Genomic DNA, 23071 nt, shown 5'->3' with positions numbered 1-23071 from the left:
AAATAAAGTAGTCAGTTAGAAAACAGACATCATTCCAACTTGTGTGAGATCACTTGTTTCTATGTTCATCAGCATTTAGTGCCTTTCCCTCCAGATGGATAAACAGTTGAACACTCCTCGTGTCATTCTTGGAGGCAGGGGCACAATGAACGCAATTAACAAAAATCAAGAAGAAGGAATGGGTGTATTTCAACTGAAAGAAAAAAGGTCCTATGCTGAACACCAAAAGTGATGAATTGGGAAAATTTCAGCAGGTGATAAGAGGAAGGAAGAAAAGAAAGGAAGAAAAGAAGATGTAGAAGAGGGAAATTATATAACAATGTGAGGGAAAATGGGCCTGTCTTATTTTTTCATTTCTGGCAGGACCCATATGCCCTAAAATAAAACACTATCAGGATGCTTTAGGTGAACACATATTTACAAGAACACCAGAAAGCAAAAAATCTCCCACTTCACTGCATTATTAGTACATTATTAGTCCAATAGCACTAAGAACATTCCAATGGACTGGGCTTGAAGGCAGAGGGCTCCAGCACAAAAATGTGCAAGAACACTGCACTGTCAGGAGCGCAATACTGAGCTGCCATCCTGGAGGGAGTTCTGGCCTCAGAATGATTATACTGGAGTTTTAAAAATTTCTCCAAGCCTGATTTCTCAAGCAGCGCAGCTGGAGTCCTTTGCTGAAGCACTCCTAAGCACCATCACTGCCTGCTTGCCCAGGTTTCCTGCAAGCTGAAGTCATCAAACACCCATGTGCTATCAAACCAAGAGACAGCAAAGTCAGGCTGCCCCTTGGGGTAGTTACCTGCAAATCCTCCCAGTTCCACAGTTTAACCAGACAGACAGTGACAGAGCAGTTACTGCACTCGGTACCACAGGTACAGACATGAGAATGGGTGCTTTGAACTCCTTGTAAGGGTTTGGTGCACAGCAGGTCTATGATCACTTATAACCTAAAACTCCTTTGGGTGATGCAATAATGCCAGAATAAATCACTCCTAAAATTTCAAAGGAAATACACAGCAGTGGTACAAAGCCAAAATACGCCCTAGTGGCAGCTTTACCATTTTTTTTTTTCTTATATATGTTTTTATTCTTTTACCTATAATTACAAATGCCAGACTTTTTTTCTCCCTTTCTTTCCATGACGAACAGAAAAAGCCTTTTAAAAAGTTTAAAAATAAAGACCTAGAAACAAATCACAGAGTTAGAATGATAATTTTTTTATTTTTTATTTTTTTTTATTTTTTATTTTTTTCTGGGAGTCACTTAATGATCTGTCTCAGAAATGGCATTATTAATTCACACTAGAAGCAAACTGTTTTTATCTTCTCCTAGCAACTGCTTCTCATAGGAAAGTGACTTCATTGGGCTGTTAAACACTACCAGTGAAGAGCAATCAGAGCTTTCAGAAGGTTTAAATCAATAGAATAGTTTTTCAGAGTTTTAGGAAGTCATAAGGTTGGTATGTGGTTTTGCTCTCATATGTATGAAGTAACTAAAAAATGCCAAAACATATTGTATCGCTCGCTGAAAAGAAGCCTTTTTTTTTTTTTTTCAAACTAGTCACCATATATCCTTTAAGTTTCCAAACACAGTTACCTGATCAGAAACAAGTCATGACTAATCTCTCTTCAATATTCATGTGAGTGAAATAATAGAACAGCACAAAAAAGTTTAAAAGAATCATAAACTGATGCAACTATTAATTTTGCAGTCCTTTCCTCCTGCAAAAGCTTAAGCATGCATATAAATGTAAGCATGTATGGAAGTACTTGAAAGATTTGTGTCCTAATGCAGAGCCATGCACTGTACTTCCCAATGACAATCACACTCTGAAAAAGAGATACAGGGGTATTTCTTCAGTGTGTGACATTTGCCAGGCCATACATCATTTCTCAGTGTTCCATCAGATCAGGTGACTAGCACTTTCTGTAGCAAGAAAGTAAGAAGATGGTCGAGAAGAGAAACAAAAAAATTCCTAAAAGAAAATAGAATTTGAGTTTATTTATACCACTATTGTTAAAGAAAGGGTTTCTACATACTTATCTACACACAGAGCATCTCAGACAGTCCTTCAGAATTTAATAAAAATACTCTTCACCTATTCAAATGCAAATGTTTTCCAAAATAATTGCATTTTTCAATCTGATAATCCAGCTTCTAAAATTAGATCTAGGTTCAAGAGAATCTCAAGCACCACATTTGAGATTCAACATAAACATGTATTTCATACTATTTCAAATATTGCATGCTGCTTAGCTTTTATGAGAGAGTAGAAACATTTTACCTATTTTCTCATGGAAAAGCATAATACATGATACATTTTAGAAGAGTCTTTTTCATTGCATGTTGATGCACTGAAGATGCTTTTCTCCAGCATCATATTTTCAGCAATTAGTTTCAGTCTCAGTAATTATCTTACAAAGCAACTGTTAAATTTTCTATGTGAATTACAGCCTACTTCTCAAACGCTACCTTTAAAACAGCGATGTTCATTGCCTAAGTTACAATGTTTAAATACCGTGACTTACCTCAAAACCAATACTGAAAAAAAATGCATTCTGTATTGTATCTTAGTGCGTATGTCCAACGTGCTATAAAGCCTATGCATCTTTCAACAGCTCTGTAGATTTTACAGTTGACAATATCTAACAAACACAGAACATGTAATAAACCAATAAAGCCTACTGTTTTCTGAGGATCATATTTATAAAAGCTATGCTTCAAGTCTACAGCGATTTCAGTAAGACTTAGTAGCTAAACGTGCTATCCTCCACGCTCTGAGGTTTTTCCAAAAGAGCTCAAGTAGAGCAAAGGACTCACCTTTTTCAACAGTCAACTGCAAGCAGGTATTGCATAATCAGGCCCAAGGTTTACAAACAGCTACGCATCCATAGTCTATATCAATTTTTATACAAACGTTCTTTTGCTACCCTCTTACACTGTTAAGTGGTGATCAAAGTATTATTGCATTAGGAAATTTACTCTCAATGAAGTAGCTACTTACTTTCATCTATTTTTGGTTAAAAAACAATAGATAAATTCACAGTGAAATGATAAAATTTAAAATCAAGTGTTCTTGTCAGAAGAGAGGAAAAAGAGGGTCTTTCCCCCTTCTAAGAAAACAAAGGATTCCTGAAAGTCTTGCACTGATTTATTTTTCCAATTTTAAATACCTTAGGAGTAGCGGAACTGCTACTGGCATGGTAGTATTTCTAACAGTCAATAAATCTAAAATATTATGTGTGAATATTGGAATGAAGCCATTAAGAAGATTACAGCATGCAACACAGCAGAGGGTCCACATGAAAAAAGGACTGGTAATTCAGGACAACTGTGACCACTGACCTCTGCATAGTCAAGACCACTGGTCAGTCTGACAGAATAATAGAGTTCACATGCATAGAAAGTCATCCAGCCTGTAACTATAATTTAAATACTTAAAAGAATGATTTAAAAATGCCTTTAAATCTCAGTTAATTTATTATGCAGCTTATTAGACAATGTCATATAGCAATATTTTTCTATCTTAAATTTATTCTTTAAAAATTCAGAACGGGAGCATTTCATAGACACTTTACTAAGGTAAACTATTAAATACCTATGGCACAAGGACGCTACCAGGCAAAGTGATCAAGAAAATAATTATCCAGTTTTCATCAGAGACAATAAATAGTTTTATAAAAATCTTTGAGAATATTATGTTTCTTTTGTTAGACTGTTAATCTATCTGGAATCAATTTTTCAAAGGCATAGGTAGACTAGAGTTTCTTTTACATTTCCAGTTCTTCATCCCATTTTAACACCCTTCAGTGGTACTCCTGCTTATCATATTTTTTCATCAGAAGTTTTACCACCTTTGTACATAAGCTTATGAGTCTTATTTATATAGGCCAAAATATTTCATGTACGTAAGCATCTGACATTTGCTCTAATGTTTCAAGTCTAACATGTCATTTTGGCTCTACACTCCTACCTCTTACAATTTTAACCCAGATGTTAGCAGTTGCATTGTCCCTGATGAATACAGAGGGATAAGCATTCTGCCATTTTTTGTGCCAAAGCCTGAGCTCTGTCTTTTGTTTGCAGATTTTCTAGCTATAATTTTTGCTTTCCATTAATTTTTAATTAAATTGTTTTATATATTGAAATACAGAAGGAGATTAAATTATTCAGAAGCTTCATTATAAAATCCTAAAATAACTTCTGTGAGTATATTTTGCATAAAACACAATACTGTTGTTTTGTTGTTGTTTTCTCCCCACTTTTCTTCAGTGAAGTCTACTGTATAGTCTGCACATTAGACAAAATTCACTAACAGTAGTTCTTTATATATGTATCCTGAGGAAGAAAATACTCCTAAAAGTACGAAGAACTGTAACTTCTACTTTTTTCATGCTAGCATATTCATTTAGAGAACACTTTGGTATGCATCTGTAAAATGAGAGCTTGCATTCAGTGAAGATTCATTTCCACTTGTCCAGAGGACCTCCAGCTACTCTAGTATGTGACCAACGATGATGCCTAATTCTCAATTCCATCTCCAGCTATTATTTGACAAGAGGCACGTACCTCCATAACATTATAACCTCAACCTTTTACACTGAATACAAGGTCAAGTAAAATCACCAACACAATGCAAGTTTACCCTCATAAAATACATATGCTCTTATAAAATACAACACATTCAAAACTCCTGTGCATCTATGTGTATACACTTTTTCACACATCAACATAAAATTGCATAATTCCAGAATATTTTATATAATCAGTTTCTTATACATTACTGAACTGTAGTTGATACTGAATCAAGAGGAATACTGACCAGAAGAGCTACACAAAGTCTACATTTAAATGCTATTATAATGAAAGGGAACTTACATCAATAAAATCATCAAGAGTTGGATTTCTGTTGTTTCAAATACATACAAATTATCAGCAAAAACAAAGTATGTAGTGACAAAAATAGTATGTTACATCAGTGCCTTTCTTCGATTATGACAGTTTGTTTTTATGATTTTACAATTTCAGAAAATGTAGCTCTTTGATTTCAAATTTTGATAAAAAATTCTTTGTGCTGACAACAGTTTGTGCATCTATAAGTAAATAATCAAAACAGTGATTTTAAAATAATTTTTTTTCAGAGCTCTGTTGAAGGTAGGTGAATTTTGTGACTATATAAAATGATATACAGAACATGTTCCCCTATAGGCAATAGGAAAAAAAGGAGGGGGAGACCCTCTGCAAGATCAAAGTCCAGAAAGAACTGGCACTTAATTTATCATCCTTTACAGACAAAAGACAGTTTTCGTCATTTCAAAAGGATCAGATGTCTTTTATGACAAACTGGGTTTGCAGTTTAATTTACAAATAGAATTCTAAGTAAGCAGTCTTTGCTCTGCCAAATCAAATGACAAACAGTATAGGTTTTCATTCGTGCAGCCCTCAGCAGGATAGAAGAGATTAAAATAAAACTGAAATAATTTAGAGAAAACAAATAAATGTTTCACAAAGTTGAAGAAGATCAAAGCCTGAATTTTCTGACCCCAACTGTACAAGCATTTCTTATTATATTGACCAGTGCCATCAGATCATTAATTAAAAGGAAAACGCTGGCAGGTGGCAGGGAAGAAGAAGCCGATAATTGGCCCCCTTCTTCTTTTTGCCTTCAAAAACTCTCTCGTTCTTTTGCAAGACATGCCACTAGGCAGACAGAAATGCCTACTTTGTAATATAATGATTAAGATGAGATGAAGAGACTCTTGCGTTTAGAGCAGCTATGCCTAATGAATGCAGCTAGCTTTATAATTATGATCCTACTTTTACAATAAGGAATATGATGTACCATTCAACATCTCCTCAACTGTCAGAAATGTAAAATATCAAACAGAGGATTACATTTGCTGCTTTTTACCCCCCCTATTTCTTTTACAGCAGTTAGCAAAATCAGGCAAAGAAAGCATCCATACAAAAGAGAAACTCCAAGAAACATCTATAAGACTCACCACTTCACCGGGTAAGTTGCTCAGGTCATTAAAAGGATTTTCTAGATTGTTTGTGTCAACGTTTAGCAAAACCACATCTTCCAGTGATCTATTTTTCACTCTCTGCAAAGAGAAAAAAATACAAAAAAAAAATAATTTACTACAGCATCCTCCTCGAAGTGCCTTTTTACTGTAATATCTGGAATAGAAATTATGATCTTTTGAAGAATAATACTAGCAAAGACAAGGTTGAGCTTTCACATGTAGGATCTGTAAATTAGACATAGGAGTCAAAGATTATTAGAATACTTTTCTCATCAAACACTATGGTTATATTAATAACCTCTGAAATACAAGAGTATTCAATAAATTAATTCCTGAAAACAGAGAATTATTTAAAACAGTTAAGTACAATATTATACATATATATACACACACCCACACATACATATCTTTTAAAAACATTTCATTCTTTCATATTTGTGAAAATTAGATAGGATAATAATCATATAACCAGAAGAAAATAGAGCACAGTAATTATTTTCAGATTTATGTAAGTCCCATTCATGTGACCATGTGACGTCTACTATCATTTCAAAAGATACTCTTTTGTCAATGGATTTGACTAGCAAGTAAGAATTAAACAATTTATTCCTTTGAGAGAACATTTTTTTAAAAAAGCAGATAAAACTCTTTATGTATGGTCCTACAATAATATGCAATATTATGGGTCAGAAAATAATATCAGGATTTCGGTAATTTCATTTACAGAGTGTATTTGTTTTGTTGTTTTCTGACTAAATAAAGATCCTAGTCAATATATTACTATCAATGCACATAGATTATAGCTGCTTGGTCAATGAGAAAAGAATATCTGCCTACAGTTAGGGAACAAACTTGCCAGAGATTCAGATAGGAGGAGAACCTTGTTGGTTTCGCAAATGTGAATTCTTCATCAGAAATTGTGCTAGTAGAAGAATAAAACAGTTCCTGGATCAATTACCTACACTGCATGATAATCATACTACACATGTAGACAGACTGACATGTGTCATTAAACAGTAATTAATAGAGACAAAACAATTTATTTTTCTATTTATCACTTGGGTGAGATCCATTGTTTTATTGTATGTTTAAGTATGAAAAAGCTTTTGGTTTTAGACAAAATTTTCTGTTTTCTAAAATAAAAGTCAAATGTTATTGGATGAATGCTGGATTCTGATTTACAGTGGAAGAAGAACGCAAGTCAGCTGAGGAATCAGAAGGATGCTGACTTTCACTTGGCAATAACCCAGAAATAAATTTAATTACTATTACTGGAAAGATCTGAAATGTTGCTGAACCTCTAACAAAAACATAAAAAATAGTGTCACTGAGATAGCTAACATGCACAGAAACAAATCATGATGTAGAGCTTGTATTTTTCAATTTAGTGTTTGAAAAGTATCCTTTCAAATAGGGACAACTTCACTTTTTAAAACGTTGAAGCTTAACATATGTTATTCTGACCTAATAAGAGGAGATTTTTTTCTGAAACATTTTCACTGACATTATTATTTATGGTACACACATCTCATGCTTATCACTACTCAGAAGTGTATAGTTAACTTACCTCTATTAAGCTTAAGTGGACGCCAATTAAATAAGGCATGGGTGCACTAAAGAAAAAAGAGAAAATCAAATTATCTTTTAGCCACAGCAGCATTTGTAGCTTTAAACATTTAAAAAGTTAGCTTATTTGGTCTCCAGGAAATATTCACTGTGTAAGCTTGTATTAAACGTATACAGGTGCTCTTGAAATTTTTACTAGCTGATAGAAATTATTATCATTATTACAGTGTAGTAAAGGTGACCACAAAATAAATGACACTGGTTCTAACTGAGGAATTATGAATGAAATGGTGTGTAAGGCTTCATCCTCCTGCATATCTAACTTCAGTGACTACTATATGGTTACTATAGTGAAAGCAATCCTATCCCATTGGAGAAAATTGTCTACTGCCTGAAGTACAATAATTTTAAAATTCTGGAGAATGTGGTGTCAGTGAGCTTCTGCAGTGCTCATATAATATCTCATGTAATATCTTATATGACCCAAGACAGCAAGCTTATTATTTCCAATTTGCATGAGACAAGGAATCATTCTTCACAGAGCCTCTGCAATGAGACCTCCTGCAGTATGCAAGCAAGAAAGTAAACTAATCAGATCAATTTTCACTGTTTTCTATAATGTTCTCTTTTGTCTATTAATCTGATAAAAAATATATTCACTATCTAGTGTTAAAAGAAAAAAATAATCATCATTGTGCTTTTTTATGCTCTGAAATTACTAAAAATATTCTCTCCAGAGAAGGGAGTAATAGATAGATCAGTTCAAGGAAGTCTGTAAGAAATGAAATACTAAGAGAGCAGAGAGAAAAATCAAGACTGAAAAATAATCTGAAAGCAAGACCACAGATATGAACAGTGTATCAGTCCGATCACCTAGCTGAGCTTAACAAGGCACTGACCACTCAGGGACCCACTTCCTGAAGCCCAAGAGGGGCTCCCCTGGGCCACTACCCATGGCCTCAGCAGCGCAGGTCCAGCTCTGCAAGAGGAGCAAATGCAGCTGGCTACAGCCACTGATATTGTAGAAAAAACTGGGCACACTATGGATAATCCAACTGTACTCATTAGGAATGTCCCACAAGAGAATATTGACTGAAACAAATGAAAACAAAACGATCTAAAAAGTAACTGACAGATCAAAACGAGTTTTCAAGATATCTACACTATCAAAAATCAGAGGTTTGGACAGACCACAAAATCTCATTGCTTAAGGCTCTCAGGCAGTAGTGTGCAGACTTCCAAAAAGGGAAATGAAGACTCCCACATCTTTGCAATGTCTTATTCTTAGCCCGATACTGAAAATCTGAGACCGCTTCAGCCAGGCTAGGGCCTTATGCCTTCCAGACTAAACACAAATTACATGAAAACACAAATGGGTTTCTCTCCAAGAACGTGCTCGCAGAGCAGATGCACATACATTCATATGCAGTGAGGAATTAGACAGCTTGAAGACACTATAATTTCAAGAGTGTCTGACACTAGGCAATATATTTGAGTGAACAAATGTGAGCAACTGTGGCTGGCGCGTAAGTGCAGATTCTTCTGCTGAATGCTGAGCAAAACAGATCTTCCCCAGGTTCATCACATCAGAGCACCTCAGTGTTACAAGTGACACAAACCGGAGAAACTACAATGAAAAGAAGTGCTATATCACCTATGTATTTCATGCACACTTTTCTAGCAGCTTCACCAGGCCTGTACTGACTTGTAATAGCTGATGATTTGCTCCATTAATAAACCTGTCATTAGAAAGGGTAGCGTGCAGAACAAAGCAACAGCTACACCGTTCCAATTTCAAAGTTAACAGAACAAAGCTAATTAGATAAACATATCTTGAAAATGCATCAAATAAAAAAAGCATACATGGGGAAGTCAACTTGATTTTCAGCAAAGAATTAGTTTTGTTATTGCTGGACTCCGAAGCCCTAACACCATACTTTTGTAAAACGTACATAAAGTTCTTTATTGTGGTACTACTGGGAGCTGCTATACAATTTTTCCACTTGCTAATGCATGTTATTACAAAAAATGTGATTAATCTACAGCATCATTTCCTAAAATAACTACTATGTTACGCAAAACATGCATGTTAATTGGAAAATAATTGTCCTACTGTCGTGAAAACAGACTTGAACATACCCCAACTCAGGAAATATCAAATCACATAAGAAATGCTACAGTCCTAGCTTGAATTTTCTAATTGCATTATATTCTCCACACAGCATCAGTAGAACAGATACTTTATCATCTACAGACTAAACTGTCATACACTCATATCAGCAACTTAGTTTGACCAGAAATTACACAGAAATTCAATATAACGTGCTTTACCCTTTACAAAAATTGATTTTATTCAAATATAATTACTATAAGAATGATCAAACTTAATTCCTCTGAAGGCTCTCCTGAATGCCAGACCTTCACTGCATGAATGCAATCATATCATACAATGGCTTGGGTTGGAAAGGATGTCAGGGATGATCATGCTCCAGTGCCCCTGCCAGAGGCAGTGTTGCCAGCTACTGGGTCAAGTACTAGACCAGGCTGCCCAGGGGCCCATCCAACCTGGCCCTAAACACCTCTAATGATGGGGTACCCAAAACCTCACTGGGCAGCCTGTTTCAGCACCTCTCAGTGATAAACATCCCCCTGAAATCCCATCGCCATCTCCTCTCCCACAGTTTACAACCATTTCTCCTTGTCCTATCAATATCTAACTTTATTAAAAGCTGATTTCCCTCCTGCTTATAATCTCCCTTTAAACACCGGAAGGCCATAATGAGGTCTTCCTGCAGCCTTCTCATCTCCAGACTGAACAAACCCAGCTCCTTCACCCTGCCATCATAGGAGAGGTGCTCTAGCACCAGCATCTATGTGGCCCTTCTGTGGACTCCCTCCAAAGCTCCATTACTCTCCTGTGTTGGATGCCTCAGAATATCTTTTCTTCTGTATACTTCAGTAAGTAATCTTAAAAAATACTTAGAGAACTGTATTTAGAAAACATGCTGCCCAAGAATACGTTGTAGGAAACTTATTTCTAACCAACCTGGATTACGTAACACTCCACATTGGTGGACTGTCATTACATTTAAAACCTGTCTTCACATGAAATTGCTTGATAGAACCAAAGAGGTTTTCTGATTACAAAGGAAAGTGGGTGAATTTAAGTGTTTTAGTGCAGATTTAACTCAAAGATGCACTTTGCTTTTCTCACATCCACAAAACGTATCAGCCAAGCAGTTTAATTTCTTAAATTCTAACCCCTATAAAACTGCATCATTTATCTTCAGGAAATTTTAAAAGTGTATAGTTCAACTCATTAAAAACAAAAAAGGTGGATTTCTCACAAAACATGTTAGATGATTAACGTGCAAAGTACACTGCAGGATCAGGACCTTTACTTAGAGAAGTAAATTTAAATGTATTTTATCTTTGTTTAAACATGCTCATACTCCCATCAAATGGCCAACATTATCAAAGTGATAATCCTCTACTTTGTTTATTTTACTATCATTCCAGAACAATGCTAAGAAAATGAGTTAGTGGGAGACATCTCAAAGTGCAAGTTAAACAACATAGTCTTTAAGCAGAGAAATACATTATGTTCAAGAGGAAAAAAGGTTTTCATAAGAGAAATTACTCTGTCAAAAATATCAAAACGAAAATATGAAAAAAAACATTTAGAAAGTTATTTTGTTCACTTTTAATTGATCTCGGACCACACACTAAGTCTGGTCTAATGTATGTTTTGACTCTATAAATTCATCAAGTTTTTCTAACCTTGCATAGTATACAGCTAAGAGGAAAACATTTATTTCCTGTTAGACACCAGAGAAGTAAGAAAAAAGGTATTTTGTGCTTCTATTACACTATTCCAATCTATCCCTGAAAAGAACCATTCAAACCAAACTTGATCAGAGAATCATGAAAACATAACAACCTAATAAAAGTCTGAATTATAGCCACTGTAGTAAATTCATCAATTGTGCATTTCCTTCTGTGAACTTCATGTTTCCATTCGAACAACAAGAAGAAAAGGAAACTTTTTTTCCACTTCAATTGTCACGTAGTAAAAGAGAAAAGAAGATATAAATGAGTTTTACAAGTTTAAGAAACAACATGCTTCTCTCTAATGAGTAAAAAAAATTCTCAGGTCATGGCATAATGACCTAGAGTCTCAAGTATTATCATCATCACAGGGAGCTGTATACAGCATCTAACATTATTATTTCTCAAAACATCATCTGTGCTTAGGAGGGCAAATAAAAAAATCTTCTAGCATTCAGGATGCACTCGGCAGGGTACAACTTAAATAAGGGGTGTTGATCTACCTTCTGAGAACAGCATTTACGGATGATACTGAAGAAAATAAAAAGCTTCTGGCAGTAAGTTCAAGTAATACAAAAACTAAGCAAATACATCCAAGCTATATCCTCATCTTGGTGCATATTATCAAAGCTAGGAGGAAAAAATTGGAACAGAGTTTCTCCAGAAGAAAACTACCATTAAAGATGAAAGGCTTAGCTACTGTTGAAAGCAAAGCATGAAGGGGTGTTTGTTAAAAAAAATAATAATAATATACAGATGAAGTATAGGAATCATCCTAGACAAAGTTATACCATGGACAAACATTGAAAACTAGAGGAAAAATATCAAAGACTTGAGGAAATGTAATGAGAATTTCTTTCAAAACAAGTTCAGTGGAGTGGGTGGAGTTCAATCGAACATCAATATTTACAGGTTTCAGAAAAAAAAAAAAAAAAGCCCTGCAAGCCCATAAGCGCATAAACATAATTTATTTCTGTGAAGAAAAAACGTTAACAGAAATACAAGAATTAGGCTGGTACACATCTGACTTGGACTCAAGTTTTGTCTATAATAATTCTTGATCTCTAAAATGGCTTTAAACAGTTCATTTATCCACCACAGATTCATAGCATCTATTTGAAGTGAAGGCCTCCACGGAGAGATACTCTTATATTAGTTCCCTAAGGAAAGCTCATTTGGTAACACTAGTACTACTGTCAACAGAAGTAAATCCTTTTTTAGCCTGAAATCTTAAAAACCAAATACCTGGAATTGAAAATTACCTCAAATTAGCCTGGTATAATGAGTAATGACCTTCCGAAAGGAAACATCACCCCTTAAAGGATCAGATGCCACTCAAAAAGTGGCCTTTTCCAGTGTTTTAAGTATAAAAAGGAGATTTAAAGCAAATTTGGCTAAGTGCTAAATATGATCCTGATCCTGGATGAGCCTAAAGCACAGACACAGAATTATTCCTTGCACCTAAGAAAAACACTGATGCTTAAAAACACTAATGCTTAATTCCAGAAAGATCAGTCAGTGTTTTTTGAATGCTGCTATCAGTATCACCTATCTCAAGTTAATGTAAACATTAAATAAATGAAAACTATAAAACTGTTACATTTAACTTACTGAACATGACAACTCTACCAATGATACATGAACTGTTATAACAAGCATGATTCTCGGATGCTCTGTTGACAGTAATCAGGACAGCAATTCAAAAACCATGTAAAAGCATACTGAAATATCTCTGTTCAAGACACTGATTGAAGTGTTTTCATGTATCAGACCCTGCGCATTTAGTCACTTAAGTAGACCTCGTTCTCATGAGTTACTTCGAATTGTAAGACAGGTAAGAATCTCAGAAGTGAAGATAACAGGTTATAGCTTACCAGCAGTAGTCCAGGAGATGCGGAGGAAGCACTGGGATGTAAATGTGCTGCCAATACATGGGATACAATAATGCAGCTGATGCATGAACACAAGCAGTTAACTAAAAAAAAACAAACCCACACAAAGAATTAGCAACAAAAACTAAGATGAAGAATAAACAGAAAATACAACATTTTAAAATAACTTTTGTATCTGCAAGAAACTTCACGTCCTCAAACCACATATGATAGCATTTTTAATTACTTTAATTGCTTAAATACATATATGAAAAAACCTAATATATGCACAACATTCGCAAGAAGTCAGACTGATGAGTCAAATTCCAAATCAGCTCTTCTCAGCTTATCTGAAAAAGATAAGCATGCAGTTGTTGATGCTTGTCATGATCAACAGTTGCAGGTGCAGCCACACACACACAGCACAAGTGCAGCCCTGCTGCACCAGCTGGGCCAGGCTGGAAAGGCAGCATGGGGACTCACCCACCTTCCTCTTTGGAACAAGGGGAACTGATTATGCATGAAGCCACGCAAGTGTGCTGCACTCGAGAAGAATTCAATTCTAAATCTGTCACTCTATTTCCAAACTACTTTTGCAAAAATAAAATAAATCTAAAGAGAATGTTCCTTGTGACGGTAATGCAACTGCGTTACAACTTTCAAAAACTTCTGCCTTTCTCCCCTGGTTCCTAAAACAGAAACTGGCAAGTCTGGCAGCCAGAACCACCAGAAGATGAAGAACTCCTTGACCAAGAAAGGAGAAGTTACAATCTGCTTCCATTCAAAACGGTCACGTAGGCACAGCTGGTTTCTGTTGGTTTCTGTATGCTTTTAGTTCGTTTTTTGCTTGTTTTCTGGTTAATTTTTAAACAAAGCATCACTATAGAATTGATGAGGAGCTAAGCCTTGTTCACTTCTTGAGCAAACAAAATAATCTGCAATACCTTAAGAACTTGGATTTCATCTCTCATGTACGGCATTATTATTAGGGAATCAGTTTGTTTTGTTTATGTTAGTAGGTAACCACAGAATGAGAAAATATCAAAATCATGTTCAAAATTAGGCAGCCAATAACCACCACATACAATACTAAAAACAAGATGAAAATTATATACATATACACACATATTCATATACATACTCATATGTATAAATAAAGCCTTACACGAGATCAACTAGGGTAAGAACTGCGCTTGAAACAAAAAATAAGAAACTCAGCCATAAGATTTAACACAGTCTCTCACAGGTTTGGCAGGTCACACCCAGAGAGCAATTTCTGCTATTGATGCTATATTGTCCTTCTGCTTTCCTGCTTTACTTACCAGCATCGCTTAATGAAGGCTGAGCATGGAAGCACACACAAAGGAAATGCCCTACACAGAAGACTCCAAGCTTATAGAAGAAGACAAGACTGTCCTAATGTTTTACATCACAACAAAATTACTGTCTGAGGTTAACTTGATTATCGCTGCCCTTTATTAGATGTGTACTTTTACAGTAACAAAATGAAGAGCTAAAAATTAAATGTAAATCCTGCCTATGTAGCAAGTGCTAAAATATTATGGATTTTACAGGAAAAAACATCCCTGTTGGTGAAACAGATCAGCAGTTAAAGCTTTCACACCCAGGCTGACTTAGACAGTTACTCCTGTAAATAAAAATTACGCTGTAATTTTGTATATATATTTTTACACTAAAAAGGAGAAAAAAATCATTAGAAGAACACCGCAGCAGAAATCAGGGACAATTACAATTTGTGCACCACAGTTTGCTCAGCACTCAGATTAATATAACACGATTAAATATGGAAAAGAAGAGGGTCTGAAAGCTCCTAAGGGATATCATTAGGGCAAATTGCCAAAGAATGAAACATGAGCCAGTCAGGAGAGCTGGAAGCTGCAGCAGTACCAAGGGACCTGAGCGCTCGACAGTTGGAGCTTGAGTGCGGTGTGAGCTGCGGGTTAAGGCGACGGGAGGCTGCTCGCTGACACACGGGATGTCACCATTGACCGGCGCACGGCCCGCGCCTGACAGCTCTGCTGCAGGAAGCCAAGGATATCATCATCCCCTACTTAAACTGGTCGGTTCGTATTAACATTTCGCTTCCTAGCTTCACAGCAAACAGCTGCAATTACTCTCCGTTCAGACTTACAAAAAAGGCTGTTTTAATAATTAGAGCTTGGTGACTAAGAATTAATTGATTTGAGGGATGAAATTAATAAACACTTACCCCTTCTCTATGTGGTGGGATTTATGAGCTTTATTTTCGTATTCTTTCCCTCCTGTGTTTAACTTCTACTACAAATAGTGTAAATCAAGCTCAATATCATGGGTTTTGGTCCTTTAATAATTCCATATTCACTGCAAGTAATCATAATGACCGCATAATAGTCTTTACAGAATATAAATTTCAAATCACGACTACCTACACATGCTACCTTTATATATAAAAAATCAGGGTGTAATTCAATCACAGACCGAAATGAAGCTGAGCATACGGTTACATGGGTGATCCCCCTGATGTATACATCTACCTCCTCCTCTTAATAAGTGTTTTTAAATTATGAATTAGCATGACGATACAATTTGAATAAATATTTTTCTGTCTTATGCCTGTATTGTATTTTAGCTCTTGCTTTAGCAGAGAAAGGGAACAATTCCATTTAAAATAATAGAAGTTTTATTAACTTTTGTTTCAGAATCTGTATTTTGGTGTAGTACTCAGACTGACATTTAGCATGTTAAACAAAAACAAAAAATAAAAATCAGCATTTCTAGGAAGAATGGTAAAGATTACTTATGCATCAATATTTTGCTCTAGTGGCCCTCACCCTTATTTCCTATAATTTTCAATCTAACACCTCCTTTCCAAATTTCCATTTGTGCTACTGCAGTAGGTTTCCAAATATTTTAACATGGCTGGAATATGTTTCAGTTTCCTGCTGTACACAGCCCCCAAGACAAGCGGCTAAGGGATTCTGCTACTCTTCAAACCGTGTGACATTTTAAATACTGTGCCAACTCAGTCTTTAAGCAAATACTGATATGATAATTACCAATCTCATATCAAAACACATTTTCTGGCAAATTTTCTTTTTAAGTGTTTCAACAGTGAAAGGCACCAGCTATTTAAGTAACGTATCTTTTTAACTGTCAGTTTCGCACATATTAAGAGAAGGAGATACAGAATATTGCAAATCTCAGAATAATGTTGCAAGTCCGAAGCAACCAGTTCAAGTGAACACACAGGTAGTGAGCTTCCAAATTCTTCTATCTGTGCTCAGAGGTCTACAGAGATGACCACTGGATTTGGGGAGAAGATATCTGACAGCTGCTATGCCTAGGAAAAGAGCCAAGCAGGAACGGGCACCTGCAGGGAGCCGATGTAGGAGAAGGGAAGGCAGAAAGCTCCAAGTGGAGAAACCAGCCTCTGTTACTTGACTGAGTGGAAAGAAGCACATCTGCTGAGGCCTTTTGCAGAAAACAGTCCTTTGCACTGTTCATGGAAAAAGGTACTTGCATGGAGCCTGTTTAGTCATGATCCACTTTTAAACAAATTATTCAGAGAAGCAGCAAAGATTTGAAAAATCTCCTTTTCAGGACAGGCAGTTATTAACCTAAATCACGAGATTCTCTTCAAAGTTTTGTAAAACCTTTCCTACTTAGCCTGTGACTACTGGAGATTACATCAGCAGGGAACTCAGACTGCTTTAACAGTAAAACTTGCATAAAATTTGCTGTATTTATATACACACAAACACAAATCAGTGCTCAACTCTATATATGCTAAACATTCTTAAATTTTTGAAAGCAGAATGTTTCTGCAGGGCCTACATATTGCAAATTTGATATAGTTTATCACCTGATTTGAAGCAGTGAATGACATTGGAATATACACCTAGAGTCCACTGCATTGGAGAATACTACCAGCATTGTAAGGTGCCCATTACAAAATGGGCTGGAGATTTTTAAATGAAGCTTTTGTCTTTTGAACTCCATGTGTCAATATTGAACAGAACTTTCAGTATACCTCCAGCATTTGTTACTTCTTTAGAGTATTTTTCTTTATTTCAAACAATTTCTTCCAGATTGAAACTTTTATTTAATGTAATATTAAAAATGGGTTGAAACAAAAGGGTTTTAAATCACATAAACAACTTGAGTCCATTAAAATTTAATTTTGAATTGCCTGTGTTTTGAGAAGAATAAAATTGTGTCCCATTCTATCAGTTAATTTATTAACATTAGAGTACAACTGAAAATTTCAGCTTTAGGTCTCTTCTGGTAACTGTGGTCAGCATCACCATCTCAGCTTTCACCACACGGCCAGGAAAGCAAGCATTGTTTTTGCTAAAATTCTGCAGCGATTCCAGCACAGTCATTTTCCCTTTCTCCTCATTAAAAAAAAAATATATATATATATATATATATATATATATATATATATATATATATATATATATATATATATATATATATAAATATGTCAGAACTAAGTGTGAGCAGATAATATGGTCTCTCCAAACAGTGGAAGAACACATTACAAAGTTTGTAAGAAAAATTCATTATTGGGTGACAGTTAACTGATTAATACCAACTACCAGCAAGGCTGAGATGATGCACAAATCCCCAAGAGACCAAGGAGTTCCCTTTCTCCTCACAGCACTGAGCTGCAACTCAGGAAAGACTGTTCAAAATTTACACAGCGCTGAACAGGAACAGTCTGAACAGCTTTAATTCAAGCCTTGATCAAAACAGGTTTACCCACTTCAGGGCAGCTCCACCTTCCCCCCCAAGTATCTGTAATAACTCTAGTGTGTGTATCTGCTACTCCAATACTCAATTTATTAATGAACTGTTGATTTTAAAATGAGTACCTTATTTTGTTAAAAAAACAGAGCAATATATCGAGAACAAAGATTTTCCACTCATGTTTATTTTACACCCATTACTTACACAATTTCACTGAATAATATGAAAACAATTATTCTGTATAGAAGTATTACTTCTAATCTACTTCTTACTTCCTATAAAAAATAATTTTATTTAAAGCAGTTTCAGTAACCCAAGGTAGAAAGAGATGCAGACCACAGGTGACAAGGCTTGCACACATTGCAGTGCAAAAGCTAGAAGTATGGAATTTGATTAGCAGAATCTTGTCTGAAAGCCAAAAATGGCAACAGAAGTTAGACAAAGTAAAATTAACCCATGACACTGTACAACCTTTCAAAATCTACAGTAAGTAACTAAAGAATTACTGTGATAAAACCATTTCCTGAAAAGCCTTCAAACACTGTCAATCTCTGTCAACACCATGTCCAGAAATGCCTACTGGAGTGCTCTCTCCCTCCTCCCTCACAGTGCCACTGGGCTAAAGAAATGTTTCCCTCCCACTGCCTTGACCACACATATGTTGAAAGATGTCAAAGATTCTGCTAACTCATCTACTTAGCTATACCTACAGCAATAAGATGTAGAGGGTCACCATTCCTAACTCGGTAGCTGCCATCAACCTGGACCAACTCTTACTGCACTTACCCCAGCACTCGCACTCATTAAAATTCCTGTGAAAGCAATAGGCTCTTTCTGAAGAAGCCTTCATCAGATGAAAGGAAGCATCTCTTCTTTATCAAAATCCCTAAGATCATCAAATTTGTCACAGGTGACCTCCATATTTAAATCTTGTTTGGTCAAGAATGAAATTAGGCCCCAATCTGAAACAGATATTTAATGCTTGCTAAAACAAGTCTTCTCATCCACTTCTTGAATGGGCAGGTGAAGACTGCTGGGAATTAAAAATGGGAAGGGAGCCCTTGCTTTGGCCATTTTGTAGTACAGAACATATAACCCTCCCCAGCTCTAAAGAATATATATAGTCAGACTAAATCATACACTTAGTCTATTCTGCTGGCACTGGAAAGAAGACAGAAGCCACTGATTAAAAAAAAAATAAAAATTAAGCAGCAAAAGAGACCAGAGTGTGCTATCCAAGCCATGATAACCAAAGCCGCTTCTCATGCATTTCTTTAATTTAGCTCCTGGCTAACAGTTTCCCATCTGCCATACCCATAACCTCAAAGAAGAAAAAAGAGAAGGCCTTAAGTGAGCCATAATGTATTTTCCTCCTGAGGCCCCCAGCACTTCTTCCTCAAATAGAGGAGAGAACAGAGAAGCATTTCTAGACCACAGATGAAAATTTTAACTTCATCCATTGTAAAAATGAAATACAGAGAAGAAAGTAATATTAAAAGCTAGTCTCTGGTGTTTTATTTTAGTGTTATTCACTTCCTTTTATCCTTATTCTAGAAAAGGGAAAGGGAAGAGTGTTGCTCATGAATTTGACAGCACTTCACATACAATCAATTTCATTCTTTTCTTGCAATTCTTGATTCACAAAGCAGCATTATGGCATCATTCCTGTGCATTAGTTTGTAAAGGAAAAGACTGAAGACACAGTTTGTTCCTTGCCTATGGCTTCAAGAATGACACATTTCTCAATAACAGAAGCTGAGCAGAAAATAAAATCGAAGTGGTAGTAGACATAGGAAAACTCAGTAAGGAATAGCATCATCAGTGTAAGCATATTATGCTTACATTGAGGACCTACAGGCATTTTTATGGATAATCTGAGGTACATATATGCACAAGTAGGTGTGGTTTGCATAGGAAGAGCCACGTAACTATTCAGTTACTCAGTTTCACCATTCCAAAGGTTTTGGTTTTTTTTTTCTTTTTTTTCTTTTTTTTTAATGTTTTATGCAGAAAAAGAAATGTTTGGAAGTTAGTCATATCAGCTTTGATACCACCACATTACAGATTAGGTTAACTGACGCACCTCCTACTGATACTCATTTTCTCTATAACAAACTATTTATGCTTTTTTTCACCATGTTAATTTCAGTTCCCTCATTTTCTTAAGCATCTATGTATATTCTTAATAACTTGTTCTCATTTTAACATTCATTTCCTACCTGCTTTACCTCTTCTCTCTCAAAGACAGAAGAACATGTATCTATACATCTTTATGTCTTTTTTCTGACCATCTCATAACTCTACCTCTCTTCCTTCATCTATTTTATGACTCTCTATATAGGAAGAGCTATCCTCTCATAAAATAAGGGAGTTCTGCAAATGTTCCTTGCTTCTGAAAGAAAAGTTTCCAGGAAAATAGTTTTTATTAACATTTCCTCCCCCAGAGTAACTCCATGGTATGTTCTTCTGCCATACACTAATTAAGAAGCAGCAGGGAACAGCTTCCTTGTGAATAACTGACAGACAACTTATTTACTGCAAGACTAGAGATAACCACTATGTTATAATTCATCTCACCAACGGCAAATTTCAGAAAAAAAAGCAATAAGGCAGTATGTGAAAAAGAAAAAACCTTGTCATAATGGCATACCAGAACAGAGAGCTAGCAGCACATCACATACTCTTCTGTAACTCATCTTCATGTTTCCTCTTCTCACATGAGACAGTGCTGGTCATCCATAGCAGCATATGGACCCCTTCAATTCCCATTTTCATGCAGCCCAACCCACAGCTATACATGAGATTTTGTTTGGTAGAATTTACTGAATTGCCAAAGTTCACATGAATTGAAAGAGAAAGAAACTCTTGCCTATATCTGAATCTTGGATTTCTTCTTTTTTTCTGAAAAACTAAAAATTTTATTTTGAAATGAATGTATAGATCACTCTGTATGACAAAATGCTTTCCTTCCACAGAATTTGTGTTTAAATGACAGCCAGTGATACAGTGCTGCGTGTTTTACACAAGGTGACAAGTAATAGCAATCTGCAGGTTTTCTGAACTTCCAAAAAAAGAGAGTTTTCCAGTTCCTAATTCTTGCTGTAGATCCTAGCCACATTTTGATGCCATATTGACATCTCCCTTCCCTGTTCGCATAATTCCACTGCTAGCAGCACACACTGATAGGACCCCAGCTGCGCTCACAGCATCCACCTCTGGCCAACTTATCTCACCTCTGGTCAGTTCATCTTAGACTGCTTAAACCTGAACTCTTAATTATTAAATGCCACCACTCCTCCTGTGCACAAACCGAATGATCTAATTGACCTAACGTTTCAAAATGAATTCTAACAATACTTCTGGGAGCTCAATAAGTATCAGCAGAATATCTGTGCTGCTTGGCAAGTTAGTGATAAATTCCTATCCGTTTCTATTTTCTAAGTGATAAATTTAGTCTTTAACACATTTCTGCCCACAATGTACTACCTCGCAAGAACTTGAGATAAGAATTTCACTTCAAGTCTATATTCTTTTTAATTACTCAGATAGCATTGTTTGAAATCAATCTATGAAACAATGTACATTTTCAGATAAAATTGTAACTACGCTGTAGTGCAGAATGAAAAAAATATTATAGCTATAGGTGGTTGAATTAGAACTGGGAGTATCACATCAGCATAAGGAAACGTGATGCTGTCACTAAGCTGTATGACAGTTCCTAATACAATGCCATTGTTTTCCCAACCTGGAAGGCTTGTAGAGAGCCAATTCTTTCACTGTTTTGGATCTTTACTTTGCAGCAGAGAAACATCTCCATAAATAGCCAGCTTTGTACACCAATTAAAAACAAAACAAAAGAACTGTATCTTGCTAGGCTCCACACTAATGTGCACTGCATTCCTAAAATCACACCTCAGCTATCTGGCCCAGTCACAAAGCACTTCTTGGCTCATTTTTTAAGTATACCCAGCAATCTGCAACACATACACCACAAAGAAAATTTAAATGAAATGTGAGAAATAGACAAACACTGCAGTTGCCTTCTGAATCAGTTGATAGTATTGCTGTTTTGGGACAAACGGATTTTGGAATCAACTCCAGAGTCTTAGATTTTGGGTTAGATGTAAAAGGTGTGATATGACTCACAAAAATAACGTGTTCAAGTGAGAATTGCTTGGCCCCCCACTCAGCTGTTCACCTGCATCACGTTCTCCAAGGAGCATTCTCAACTTCCCATTGCTTGATTAACCACAGAGAGCACAACTGTACCCAAAAAGGCAGCGGAGGCAAAGAACACTATTGCTCAGACCAACTAGCACAACCAAGTGAACTGCACAAAGTTCTCTTCACATATAAGCAACAGTAAAAATACTACAACAAGCGTACATTGCATGGAGGCGATTTTCAGTGCTCTTTCAGCACATAAAAAAAGAAATCTGTCTTTTATTGACATATACATTCCTTCTTACAGGGAGCACCAATGAAGCCAGCACAAAGCAGAACACTGCAGCCACAGTACTCTGACACATCAGACTCGTATTACCTAAAACAAATATTGGTCAAAATGGAGATAACGTTTAGACATTTGCTTTAAAGTGTAGCATCCTTTCCACCTGCCACTGTAGGCCACAGAAGATACACTCTAGTTAACATATTACTGACAGGATGATGAGAAAGCTCCTGTCAGACACTGGCCAGCTGGGTGTTTGAGACAAAACGCACAGCCCCAGCTGACTAGTTAGAGAAAGGCTGGTGAGGTACAATTACAGAGGCATATGACAAGCTTTCATGCTTGAGTGACTTGAGAACCGATGACATGGCTTTAAACAGCAATCCTTCCTACCTCCGGTCACAAAACAGCAATAAGTCAACTGATGCACTGTTGTAAAATCATGATTTATTCCTTTGCTTTGAATACATGAGAGTATGGTATGATGTTCTGGTAGACTACCACAGCAGGTGCACTTGGGGCCTCAACATCTAGGGCCTGCCTCCAGCATGCATAAAATCAATGTTGTAGTT

The 23071-nt window shown here is 36.1% G+C and overlaps 1 protein-coding gene across 3 annotated transcripts in view; it reads right to left on the bottom strand.

Annotated features, from left to right (window-relative positions):
• Positions 1-23071, bottom strand: part of DENND1B (DENN domain containing 1B) — a 144808-nt gene that overhangs the window by 46417 nt on the left and 75320 nt on the right. For all 3 annotated transcript variants that reach the window (XM_052666935.1, XM_052666933.1, XM_052666934.1), the window contains 3 exons: positions 13301-13401; positions 7600-7645; positions 6009-6110 (listed from right to left, as the gene is read on the bottom strand). In XM_052666935.1, the coding sequence (XP_052522895.1) occupies positions 6009-6110; positions 7600-7645; positions 13301-13401 (249 nt within the window). The remainder of the gene's footprint in view (positions 1-6008; positions 6111-7599; positions 7646-13300; positions 13402-23071) is intronic.

Source organism: Tympanuchus pallidicinctus, unplaced genomic scaffold (assembly GCF_026119805.1).
Source record: "Tympanuchus pallidicinctus isolate F22 unplaced genomic scaffold, pur_lepc_1.0 scaffold7, whole genome shotgun sequence".
Lineage (NCBI taxonomy): Eukaryota > Metazoa > Chordata > Aves > Galliformes > Phasianidae > Tympanuchus > Tympanuchus pallidicinctus.
The sequence above is the reverse complement of the archived record's forward strand: the minus strand, read 5'-3'. Positions and strand labels throughout refer to the sequence as shown.